The sequence below is a fragment of the Barbus barbus genome (genome assembly GCF_936440315.1).
Source record: "Barbus barbus genome assembly, chromosome: 5".
NCBI classification, from domain to species: Eukaryota; Metazoa; Chordata; class Actinopteri; order Cypriniformes; family Cyprinidae; genus Barbus; species Barbus barbus.
Window position 1 is genome coordinate 15955422 of NC_136733.1, and position 13726 is coordinate 15969147.

Genomic DNA, 13726 nt, shown 5'->3' on the forward strand with positions numbered 1-13726 from the left:
TCATCTTCAATCCGGTGTGATTTCCAAATGTTGCTTGCGATTATTACTAGATGTTTACTAAATGGTGATCTGCAGGTCACCTAAGCAACTATTTCATTAATTTCTTCATGGCAAATCTCTTGAATGATTGTGGTCATTAACATTCTCGGCACAGATGAAGGAAATGAAGAGAAAAAATATGTTTTAAATTATTGATCAGATGTGATTTATGAAACTCGCACAGAGCGTAGAGGAGGAAAAAGCGAGTCAAAATACATTAATGGTCAGAAGCATTTATGAAGTCCTTTGCCACCAAACAAATATGACAGTTATGGTGTGTGACTGACTCCAGTCTTCAGTGTCACATGATCCTTCAGAAATCATTTTAATATGTCAGTGTGTGTGTGTGTGTGTGTATTCAGTGTTGCTACTAGAATTAATGCTGACAGCTTGGCACCTTTTTGCTTGGCTCATTAATATATTACACCATAATGTAATGTCTCTGAAAGCAAAGAGAGCTGTCTTCTTTATTTAGACTGTGCTTTTAAACCGTAAGAGACCAGCTATGTATTGCCTTCAACTAACTATTTCAAATTTCAGACGCGATGTCCATAATTTCCCTTTGCTTTTCGACGTGGCAGTAGATAAAGGATGCTCATGTTAGGGTGTAACCTTAGATCTAAATGGCCAGGAAGAATGAAGGTATAACAAAGTTAATATCTGAGATATGAATCATTGTAAGTACTCTAAAATCCGGTCCTAGGGCCATTACCCAAAGGCTCCAATGTGTATTACAAGGGGACTGTGCTATACAGGAAGATTATCCAAGTAACCAATATCCTTCTGTGTGCAGTCTTACATTGTAAACAAAGCCATCAGCAGTACATTATACAAAACATTACGGGACACTGGGGCCAAAAGCACTTCCAAACAATAAATGGTTAAAATGAAGAATCTTAATATGTTTTCCGCAACATAAACTGTGGAGTTAATGTGTGAGCATACATTTAACACGCTACTCAGTGGAAGAAAAGGAAAAACGTTTTATTACAGCGGCTATATTATGCACTGTCAAATAGCATTCTAATTTTTCTTTTATGGTCTGTAGCTTACATATGAAATTGTGATGTGCATTATATTATTTGTATTATGCATAAGCACAAATCTTATGCAAATTGCAGACGTGAAATGCTCTAGCCATTAAAGCATGTGTTTAATTTATTGTGTCATTAACAATTTCAAATGAACACAAATAAGACCAGCTGTCAGGGTGTGGGTTCCCTACAATCAGTGAAAATATTATTTAAAAGGTGAAAGATCAAACAGGATGTATATAAGAATCAAAATCACAACAATGTTTTTCATTTAGCACTGTCCTGCCACGTGAAACTGACAAGCTGTTAGGATGTAGGAACACGACCCTAATAATGCAGCCCACCAGGAGATGTCACTGTCGCGTGACACCTCAAGCAACGTCAGCTTCATGAAACACAGTTACTTATGAGATTTCCATTTGTGTATTGCACACTTCTGGATAATATGTTTTTGATTGGGGTGTCTTGTTTTAAAATTTGTCTTAACATCTTTGTTGTTAGTCCTGCTAACAAAATGCATAAAGCTGCAAAGCAGGAAAACATTTCACTGTCACTCTTCTGTTTACTTTGTGCCTACACTAACTTATTAAATGAATTTAGTGTATGCTTATATCTATCTATCTATCTATCTATCTATCTATCTATCTATCTATCTATCTATCTATCTATCTATCTATCTATCTATCTATCTATCTATCTATCTATCTATCTATCTATCCCACAAACTGGAACAATAGGCTACAGACCTACATTTTCCACAATTGTGACTCAAACATACTGTCTATTGATAATTATTTAGGCTATGTTTTATGTATCATTATATCTCTCTCAAATTTAATTTGCTGTTTTGAATTTAATTAAATTATGTCTGCTATATAAATGTTTTATTCATCCATTTTAATTAAAATATTTAAGATTTGATTGACAAAATCTAGATGTTTTCCATTGATACTAACATCTATCATAATTTGCAATTTGGATCTAAGTTGAATATTTGATTATTTGTAGCAAGCGGATATGCAAATATTAGGCTATATCAAAGTGTCTACAGAGTTACTTTGAAACAAACGTGTTTTTCCCCTAGAAAGAGAAACATTAGGATCACAAAACACCTCTAAAAGAAAACGTCCGATCCTGCTACAGTAGTGGGAATTTGATGATCAACTGAACTGTGTTGATGATCATCTCAGTTTTTTACTTGGGATCTTACGGTGAAATTTGACCCTGTCATGTTTCAGTGAGTTGCACCCGTTCACGACGGACACGTGGAAACGTCAAAGACTCGTGTCACGTGACCGCCGTGAACCGAAGAGATTTGGAGGGTTCGGGGATTCACCCGCTACTTCAACTGCAAGTCCAGCACAGATCGTTTGTTGAAACGCAAAGTTAGGTTGTCTTGAGTTTATCTTTTCTGACGAAGCTCAACAGTGAAGCCGAACCTCCGCTGACTCTTGTTTTAAAGACCGGGGCGCTAAGAATATGAGTCCTCTGAGTTTAAAAATGGGTGCGATACGCTTCATACAGTGGTAACAATTGTAAATGTAGCCTAACAGTGTACCAGGAAAGCTTGTCCAGGACTTCGGTTCCTTCTGAGAAGATTTTCAAGTCGTCTTTCGGACTTCGTTCAAGAAATCATCACTTTTTTTCATCAGTGCGGACAAACGTTTATTTCCGTGCATCAGTTGGCGACGATATAGTTTAACGTCGCATAACTTTTGGTCGTGTATCGTCTCATCCATAAAATACAATTTGACCAAATGTCAAGGTTACTGTAGCGGAAATGCTATGTCGCCATCCAGCTCTATAATTAAACAAAGACGCCGTGTATCAGCTGTTTGTGTCCGGTACCTCCAGTCTGAGATGCTTTTGTAGATTATTAAACTAACGAGCTCGTGGACGACATTGGTATTGTGCTGTTGCGATACCATTGCTGGCGTTTCACGCTTTCACGGGATTATAGTTTGAATTAAAATCTCTGGCTGGACGAAAACGACTATAGTTCATGTCGTGTGGATTATCGAGACACCTGAGCCGGATACCTGTAACTTTTCTCTCTCGAAAGCTCCTCATTGCGCTTTCGGTCGCTGGTTGACACGGTGTTTTTTATTTAACTCTTAACTGGTTTGGTATAATGGACGTGATAGCTCTAGATAAAGTTCACCAGCATCACAATCCAACAGATTCTCGCTGGGAATTCGTCGCTGGACTGTAGACGTCGGTCGGGAGATATTTTGGAGGAGCGCTGTTGTTTATCATCACAAACGGGATTTATTCGTGGAAACTACTACGATGTCCGTTATACGCTCTTGGATGGAAACTCTGTTGCTGTATATGTTCATCTCGGAAGGTAAATCCGCTTGCACTGTTCATACCATGCTTGTTGTTGTGAATAACTGCAGCGGGTTTTAGCCTATATGTTTGGATGTTGGGCTGCAGTGGATTTTATAAGTCTTAATTGGTAATTCAGCACGCATACTAAAACGCAAAGCTGAAAATCAACCGATTTGAACGCTTGAAGTTCTTGTTTTCTTGCTCTCTCCAGCTTTGGTGGGCAACGGAAGTGTCTAACGGGCTTTTTTGATTCATATGATTTGTGTTTTTGAACATAGCACAGGCTACACTTGTAATTCATTTATAGCAACTGTCCGCGAGGTGGGAGCACGACTAAAGCTTGAGGCCAACCTTGACAAAATATGCCCACTTTATAAAACAATGTGAAATGCATTTTTTTAGCCAGAACGACGTTATCCCCGTTTTATGGTAAAATAAGAGAGCAAATTAGGAGAGTTGGTGGTCTAGCCCCTCTTTTTTTTTGAATGGTCAAAACAAAATGTGTCTTGAAAAGTACACAGGCAACATAAACAGCAGATCTTCGTAAAATATAAGCACCATTTCAAAGGCGTCTTCAAAGATTTAGGGAATCATAGAAGTTGGCACAAGTTAGACACATTGCGTGTTTTTATTAGGCGCAAAAAAGACGCAAGTAGCCAGAAGAGGTTACCATAGCAACAGTTTTATATATATATATATATATATATGAGTTTATTTGCAAAAACAGATAACTCCGTTTTTGAAAATGTTCAAAAAATAATGTTTTATTGTGTTAGTTAGCTGTTTTTTTTTTGTTTTTTTTTCAACCCAGTCAAAATAATCCAACTGCAGTTTTATTGAAATTAATTGGAGTGCACAATGAAAAAAACATTATTTCTGAGAATTGTTAAAAACGGAGTTAACTGTTTTTGCAAATGAACTTCACACACACACTCTATCTATCTATCTATCTATCTATCTATCTATCTATCTATCTATCTATCTATCTATCTAAGATATACGTACAGATATACATTATTCATTATTATTTTAACATACTGTAAATCAAATCGTTTTAGAAGTATGGCAGAACATCTGACTTTTTTTAGTTGAGCAGTGTAACAATTTAAATCTATTTAAAGGTGCTTTTTCTTCTTCTGGCTGTTTCTTTTGAGAGATTAAGTGTTGCATTATTATTTTAGGGGGACCTGTGTTATATTTGGATTAATAGCCTATTTCCTAAATATCTGTTGCTTGTTTACAAGGCATCAGCACCTGTTCAAGTTCATTTCAGATTTGCTCCCTGTTTGTCCTCTGCAGTTTCAAATGGACATGGTAAAATAACATTGTAGGCTGCTTATCTGATTGCCAGTCTGCATTCATATGAATCCATTTATCTCTCTCTTTCTTTTTTTCTTTCTTTTTTTTTTTGATCAGCTATTGCAGCTTTTTAATTAATTAATTAATTATTCTTTAATTAAAATCTCATCAGGATGAAACTAATTTGAAACACAAAACAGTCATGCATAGGCTGTTTTAGAATCAGAATGTTATTATGGCAATATAGTGCCTAAGATTATTACATTGACAGTCATCAGTAGAGAGGAGGCATGCCTTTGAAATATTCCTTTGAGGTCTGATCCCTTACGTTATTTTCCTTTCATGAAACCATAAGAACAAAGGCAACATCATTTGGGAGTCATCAAAGTCCTGAGGGTTCGTAATGTGACTTGAATCTATCATGGTTTTTCACATAAGCTTGGAAAACACCAGAAAGAGAGTTTCGTTTCTAGAAATGTTTAGAATTTTCAGCTATGAGTTATGCCATGGGAATTGTTAATTTAAATTTGATCAACTTGTTTAGATTTCACTCTTTCGTGATTCATACACTGAATATATATAAGGCAGGAGCGATGGAAGGTCAGATGTGCTCATAATGTCATGTGTCAGGCACTGTCCAATACAATTGCCCATGTTTTGACAACAATGCCACTCACTCATGCATTTCCATTTGTAATCCAGACAGCCTTCATCTGCGGTTGATACTGATGTAGTTGGGCAATAAATTGGGCCAGCACAAGTGTCTCCTCCGCTTCCAGTTACAGAAGTGACAGACAGGAACCAGGCATAAAGATCATGGCTTAGCAAACATCAACAAACCTGAGACGTGCCGTGAGCTCTCTAGGAATGTCTTGTTTGTTAATCCACAGTGTTGCACCTATGCGGAGAGCCCTGGTTTGGTTTCAGAGCTGCTTCCTTGTGAAACCAAATCATCTGGAAAGAAATCACTTTGTTTTGTGCTCTTGTTTTATTTATTAGGCCTGGGAAAGAGCATTGGTGGAGCATCACTGCCTTGATTGTTAGACCCTTGTGCTTTCCCCTCAACCTTACGACAAACTATAGCCTAAAATTATTCTCGACTACAATTCTAATTAAATTCTGATTTAGACGACTCCTCTTTCATGGTCTTAAAAGGTTTGAATGTTTTATATATTATCATATATTGAGCAGAACAAAGAAAAAGCTAGTTGTATCTTGTCGTAGATGCTGCGTTTACTCAGAAACAAACTTTATAGGGAATGAAAAATCTATAATTTTCTAACTCATGTTATTCCAATTTTTTGACTTGCTTTATTCTGCAAAATATGGAAGAAAATACTTGTCTTTGAAAAGCATGTTTTGGACCCCACTGACCTTCATTCTATGGACAAAAACATTCTTCCAAATTCTTTCAAACTTCTTTCCAATCACATTTGGAAAGATGTGTAAATGATGACAGAATGCAATTTTTGGGAATGTTTGGGAACCATCTCTTTAAGGTACTTTAAGATAAAATGTTGGCAGCTACAGCTTATTTCGAAGGTTTAAAGTTAACAGCCTTCAAAAGTTAATGATGCATGTTAAAGAACTTGTAGGCCACAGATGTATAAACTCTAGTAGATTATTGTCAATCTTTCTGTTAAAGTGTTTCTTTGAACTTGTTTTATTCGACCGGAACTCTCAGGTAGTTTCTCTGTCCATTTCATTCTCACCTTTTGCCAGTTTTTGGCAAGCCACACACCTTGAACACTCCTTTAGGCAAGCAAGGCTCATTTGTTATTAATTGGCCCTGCTTTTTTATCTACTGCTTCATATGAAGTCCTTGACAAACTTGACAGAATTTGCACAGGTTCACCTGGAACTAATGAGATTTCTTAATGGGATTTAGGTTTGTGTGACATTTGTAAACTCAACCAGCCTAATTACCAACTGGATAAGATCTGATTGGACCTGAACAAATATCAAAAAAAAAGAAAAAAAAGAGAGGTTTTAAATTGAAGTTGGATGTTTTTGCAGAATATTTCACTCCAGCATTCCTGGGTTAAAAAAAAGTAATTTCGTCATCTGGCTTACAAATGTACTTCCAATCTGTAGCACGGCACATCAAATCATAGATTAATGCAGTAATAGCATTAGCGGGCACCAACAGCGAAACTGCAAACGTTGTTGATTGAGCTACACTGAAAGACAGCCTCATGAAGTGGTGCTTCCTGCAGATATGGCATTACTGAAGATCCTCCACATCAGCCCTGAAGGCACAATGGGCTTTTTTCTGAAAGCACGCAACTTGTTTATATTCACTGCACATTGCCCTTTAAAAGGAAGATCTCCTCCAATCACAAGCTCTGTGATCAACAACCGCACCAGGATGGCAACATCCCTTAAATTGTTCTTTTATTTCTTCAGAGGGAAGACCTAATAGCATGAGATGGCTGTGCTTTGCCATCGTTAAAGCATCCTCTTTGAGTTTGAAGTTGACCCTTTGTCATGCGAGATAAATTGCCTCTCCCCAGGCAACCCGTCTGACCCATCTGTCAACCAATCAGGGAAAGAGACACTGCTTGTATCCTCCAGACTCTTTAGTTTGGTACCTACTGTGTCCATTCATCACTCACACCCTTCATTGTCATCTTATACAGTCATCATAAAACGATAGCTCTGAGAATCACGAGCAGGAACATCTCCCAGACAGTGGGGATGAGAAAAAAAAAAAAATGGCCGACGTTTGCGGCATCTTGTTTTTGGCATGTTTTTTGAACGGCTGTCTGCATGGTGTTCTTGCTTTAATAAGACTGCGTCTATGATTAAAGGGCTGACTCAGGAGACTGTAACCTGTATTTCCTACTCTTGTTTCTAGCCTGTCGTTTTATGCCTGCCAGCTGCACAGGATTAGTGTCTTGACAAAAGGAATGCTTATTAATAAGAAAATTGTCTGTAGCTGCAGGAAAATTAAGTAGATGTGAGATGCATATTTTGTTAGGCTGAAAAAGCTCTGTGAGGCTATTAATTAGTCGACTAGGAGCATTTGCTAGGACAGAAACAAATAGATTAGCTGGGAAAATGCCTCTTGCATTTTCGAGTAGAATTATCATTATCGCAACCACTTTCAAAGGCTTAGGCTGTGATGGTAGAAATGTGCAAGCCGGAACGGATTCAGCTTTACCGTTTATACCGTGATAGAGATGTTTTGTATGGCTATCAGTGGGCTGGACTGCTTTATGTTCTTTACGTATAAGAGTAGAAGAGAAAAAAGAAAAGATTGCAGAGTTATTTCAAAATACATAACACAACTAACCCAAAACAAGTCAGGAAGAGTAAAAAACTTGTTACTAAAGCGTGTTTTTAAGCACAGCATGAAGTTTTGTTGAACTTGATGCATTATTACTTAACTTAAGTTCAAATGTGACCAATCAGAATCTATATAGTTAAAATAAAATACAATATCTTACATCTTCAAATTGCTGAGCCTTTTACACACACAAAAAGATATATACTGTATTAGATGCTACTGCTCAAAAGCTTGGGGTCGGTAAGATTTTTTTTGTTTGTTTAAAAAAAAAAAAAAAAAAAAAAGAAATAAGAGATTTATTTTAAGTTAAAAATGTTAATACAATTTGTGAAAATTATTGTAAAGTTTTTTTTTTTTTATGTTTTGTCAAGCTATGATTTTCCTGTGATAGAAGGTCTTGATCATACTGCACACTTGTACTTGGGGAAAAAAACTAAAAGGTGCCCTTCAGTGCTGGTGTAATGCAAAAACAGTTGCTTGTTTTGTTTTTTTTTGTTTGTTTTTTACCGTCAGTGGCTGAACATTAATTACTATACAAACAATGTTAAACAACTAAAAATTGTTAAACTGGTTGTCAAGGTTGTAAATAGCACTGTGAAGTCCAAACATTGTCAGCATCCACTAGAAATTTTGTCTTTACACGGGAGACTGTGATCTGTGATCACTGCAGTGGAAGCTGAAGAAATATGGCCAGATTTTTGCCCTCCAGCATTTCTTGGCTCCTCACGTGTTCTTCTTTGCCTCCCTCACTTCCTCTCTTCCTCCATATCCGCCGCTGCCTCTCTGCCTCCCTCCATATCTCATGTGCGACAAATCTGCAGAAGTCACTTGTACTTCCAGTGCCCAAGCCATCTAGATGTCCCCTCAGCCTTTAAGCTTTGCGTCCTTTCTTTTTGTCTTACTTCACTTGTGATTTTTTTTTTTTCTTCCACACTGCTGTAGGCCTTTGTTTTGCATGAGGATTTCACAACCCAAAGTAAGCAAAGTAAGAATGAATAGAATGGCAAATTGGTTGGGTCTGCAGTCCAGATATTGAAATCAGTGGTCTCAGACTAATGTGAGTGGTAAAGGCCTGCTTTATCATTACTTTTCCTAATCGAACGACACCTGTGGCAGGAGAAGTGATGACGGCGACAGGAGCTGACTAGGTCAGTGTAGTCTCGTGACTCATTAGTCTTTCTATTGGGCACTTGTGCTGCTGCTTGGCTGCTTTTAAAATTCCTCAATCTTACACAGTGACAGTAGCACAGTAACCTCAAACTGTGAGTGCAGAGCCACACTGAGGTGGAAAAATGTGTGTGTGTGTGTGTGTGGGTTGACTGAATGACTGTGTCACTGTGTAATATTATGCAGCAGTTGTAATAAAGTATTAAAAGGGGGACTAAACTACGCTTTATTACGCCAAATGTATGAGGATACCCAAAAAGCACATCTGTATGGCAATGCTGTTTTCCTTCCTTGGCTCTTCTGGGGAAAGGGTTCTACTAGTTGGAACATGGCTGCAGCAGGGACGTTGGAACAGGCCCCTTTTCCCCACCCCTCTAGGGGTCAGCCATTTTTTTTTTTTTCATTGTTTTTGTTTTCCTTTTTTTTTTTATATATATATATATATATATATATATATATATATATATATATATATACATACATACATACATAAATAAAATGTGTTTGATTTAAGCCTACATTTCAAAATTTTGTCATAAAATTTCTTGTTTTTAAGCAAATGTTGAATTTAGCCAGAGACAGGCATGCTCAGAGCTGTCATATATCACAACTTTTCAGTGTTTTCAACCACACACTGTTTATTTTAGGTTTCAGACATATAAATTCAAATATAGTACTAAAAAGACAGTTTGTAAAATACACACTGTTGTCTATGGAAGAGGTAATATCCTTTCCATTATAATTCGACACGTTTTATTCATATCAGATACACATTGTGTAAGTAACTTTAATGTTTACTCTATTCTTCTCCCAGTTCACTAGCCACTTACTTTTAAGTATTTCAGGAGAAGTGGATGAATTCAGGTGTTGTAAATCCAACAGATCCGATTCTCTGAACTGCGTCTGCGGCACAAACTAACATGGCGGCGCCCATCGCGCATACAGCTCAACTAACGCGATCTTTATAAAGGTGTTTAAACAACAATACACTTCCACTTGCCTGTATTCGACAATCGGAATATCAGATATATCATGCCATAGCTAACACATTTGTGAATATTCTGAATAAAAAAGGAAAAATGACATAAAAGCAGTTTAAGCAGATCATCATTCATTCAGCGCTGTTGCTGCTGCGGTGTGTCACGTGACAAGCAATGACGCGTCACCATGGAAACCATAAAGTGACACATTCTAAATAACGGCCGCCTTGAAAAAAACGGTGGGGGGTCAGCCAGATTATTTTAAATTTATGTGTGAAAGGGTTATATGTTGTGTGAGATCTAATGTGATCAGTGACTCAAGCACTGATGGACCGAAGAGCGCGCATTTCGACATTTGCAGTAAAAACTTGAAATATAAATTCTCAGAAAATGCATTTAATACCAATATATTGAAAGGAGTCCAGACATTGGAAAAATATCAGTCCACATGTGTTTCATATTTAATATGAGGGAAATAGACATGCATGAAAAAAATCTTTAACTTTTAGGTAGCAAAATATTTTTTAGTAATTCTGTCAATTACACTAAGGTTAGATTTCATTGAAGGTAAATTGGAGCGGCCACACTGAGCTGTGCGTAACGCCCACAGACGTGAAGTGAACGAGACAGAGGCTGTCCGGTACTGTCTGAAATGGTTAACTCTGTGACGATGCATGTGCAAAACAGATTTAACTAATCATAAAGACAATCAGGATACATAACACAAAAGGCCTACACTAATCCCCCCCAAGAATCCCGCCCCCCCTCTCACAATGTAGTTCCCACGTCCCTGGGCTGCAGGGATTTGCAGGGTATATACAGGTGCATCTCAGAAAATTAGAATATTGTGTAACAGTTCATTTTTTTTCTTGTAACTTATTTCAAAAAGTGAAACTTTCATATATTCATTACATGTAAAGTAAAACACTTCAAAAGTTTTTTTGTTTTAATTTTGATGATTGGAGCTTACAGCTCATGAAAGTAAAAAATCAGTATCTCAAAATATTAGAATATTTCGTAAGATGAATCAAAAAAAGGATTTTCAAAACAGAAAAGTTCAAGTTCTTTAAAGTATGTTCATTTATGCACTCAGTACTTGGTTGGGGCTCCTTTAGCACAAATTCCAGCATTAGTTGCGATCAGCCTGTGGCTCTGCTGAGGCACTATTGAGTCATCTTTCTCTTGAAAATATCCCATAGATTCCATATGGGGTTCAGGTCAGGCATGTTGGCTGGCCAATCAAGCACAGTAATATCATGGTCAGCAAAGAACTTGGAAGTAGGGGAAGTCGTGGCCTAATGGTTAGAGAGTCGGACTTGTAATCCGAAGGTTGCGGGTTCGAGTCTCCGGCCGGCAGGAATTGTAGGTGGGGGGGAGTGAATGTCCAGCGCTCTCTCCACCCTCAATACCAAGACTGAGGTGCCCTTGAGCAAGGCACCGAACCCCCAACTGCTCCCCGGGCGCCGCAGCATAAATGGCTGCCCACTGCTCCGGGTGTGTGTTCACTGCTGTGTGTGTGCACGTTGGATGGGTTAAATGCAGAGCACGAATTCCGAGTATGGGTCACCATACTTGGCTGAATGTCACTTCACTTCACTTTAAGTGATTTTGGCACTGTGAGCAGGTGCTAAAGTCCTGCTGGAAAAGGAAATCAGCATCTCCATAAAGCTTGTCAGCAGATGAAACCATAAAGTGCTATAAATCTCCTGGTGGACGGCTGCATTGACTTTGGATTTGATAAAACACAATGGACCAACACCAGCAGACGTCACGGCACCCCAAATCATCACTGACTTCGGAAACTTCACATTGGACTTCAAGCAGCTTGGGTTCTGTGCCTTTCCAGTCTTCCTCCAGACTCCAGACCTTGATTTCCAAATGAAAAGCAAAATTTACTTTTATCTGCAAAGAGGACTTTGGACCACTGAGCGACAGTCCAGTTATTTTTCTCCCTAGCCCAGGTAAGGAGAAACATTGTCTCTGGTTCAAAAGTGGCTTGGTAGCCCTTTTCCTGAAGATGTCTGAGCGTGGTGACTCTTGATGCACTGACTCCAGCTTCAGTCCACTCCTTGTGAAGCTCTCCCAAGTGTTTGAATCAGCTTTGCTTGACAGTATTGTCAAGCTTGCGGTCATCCCTGTTGCTTGTGCACATTTTCCTACCCAAATTCTTCCTTCCAGTCAACTTTGCATTTAATATGCTTTGATACAGCACTCCTTGAACAGTCACCCCTTTCAGTAATGACCTTCTGTGACTTACCCTCTTTGTGGAGGGCGTCAATGATCGTCTTCTGGACCATTGCCAAGTCAGCAGTGTTTTCCATTATTGTGGTTTCAAAGAACAAGCGAGACCCAGAATTTATACTGTATGGATGGTCATTTATTAAAACTCAAATGTAAATATTCTAATATTTTGAGATACTGATTTTTCACTTTCATGAGCTGTAAGCTCTAATCATCAAAATTAAAACAAAACTTTTGAAATATTTTACTTTACGTGTAATGAATCTAAAATATATATGAAAGTTTCACTTTTTGAAATAAGTTACAAGAAATTTTTTTTTCTATTTTTCTGAAATGCTCCTGTACTTATATTAAAAAAAGAAAAACAGCTATATGCAGTAGTTATGGTTATTGTTATATTTCTCTGTACATTTTACAAGCTCTCTCTCTGCCACCTTACACTCGTATTTTAAGTGTGATTCATTGGCCAAAAGAAAGAGAACTAAATAACCAAACAATTATTATAAAGTTAGCTGATTGCATTATTTATTTATTTTTAATTTCTATAGATTTAGCGATAATATTATCATGAATTCTGATATCATGACTGAAAACCCTTGCAACGTTGTTGCTGAAAATACATTGGTTGGTTGGTAATTCTATTTCTGAGTGACCCGATTTTGCTGCTTAGTTTTCTTTAGTGTTCTGGATGAACCGTGAAGGAGCTTTGAATTTTGAATGTATATTAAGGGAGCAGGGAAATACTTCCATGATGTGTCACCTTTAAAGTAAGAGCGTGTTTATATTGCTAGGCGTAAACTAAAAGTGTGCTGCACTTTTCTTTTCTTTTTTTTTCTTTTTTTGGCCTAGACAGGTTGATTGAGTTGAGAGAATGGCTCATTATTCCCTTCAGGCCCTGGGGGAACTAAAACTGAGGAATGAATAAAGTTTACTGGCCATTTTATATAGAGCTTTATAAGACAGTATAAGCTTTTCACAGGACCTGCAGTTGCACAATATTACCGGATCCTTCAACTTAGTAAAACCACATCTTTACTACTGAAACACCTCACAGCTGTCTGCCAGTGATCTGAATTAAAGATTACTAGGACAGCTCAGTCAGCGTGTGATCATGCACTAGCTTTCCTTATTAAGGCTATAAGCTCCTTCCTTCTCAGTTTTTCTTTATGTAAGCCTGATTTATTGGAAAAAAAATGTTAAGGATGGTGTATATAAATTCTTTCACAGGTTTGGAAGCACTGCCAAAAGAACAACACTTCCGTTCATGATAACTAACGTCACAGTCAAATCATTGGACGAGATGTCTGTGGAAAAGGTTTGAGAACAACATTTTTACATACCCAGAC

General features: G+C 37.7%; 1 protein-coding gene across 1 annotated transcript in view; it reads left to right on the forward strand.

Moving 5' to 3' along the window:
* The first annotated feature begins 2362 nt into the window (after nucleotides 1-2362).
* LOC306869425 (transmembrane protein 132E-like) overlaps nucleotides 2363-13726 on the forward strand; it is a 354362-nt gene continuing 342998 nt past the window's right edge. Inside the window, exon 1 of the mRNA XM_079416195.1 lies at nucleotides 2363-3420. Within this exon, the coding sequence (XP_079272321.1) occupies nucleotides 3363-3420 (58 nt within the window). The 5' untranslated portion in view covers nucleotides 2363-3362. The remainder of the gene's footprint in view (nucleotides 3421-13726) is intronic.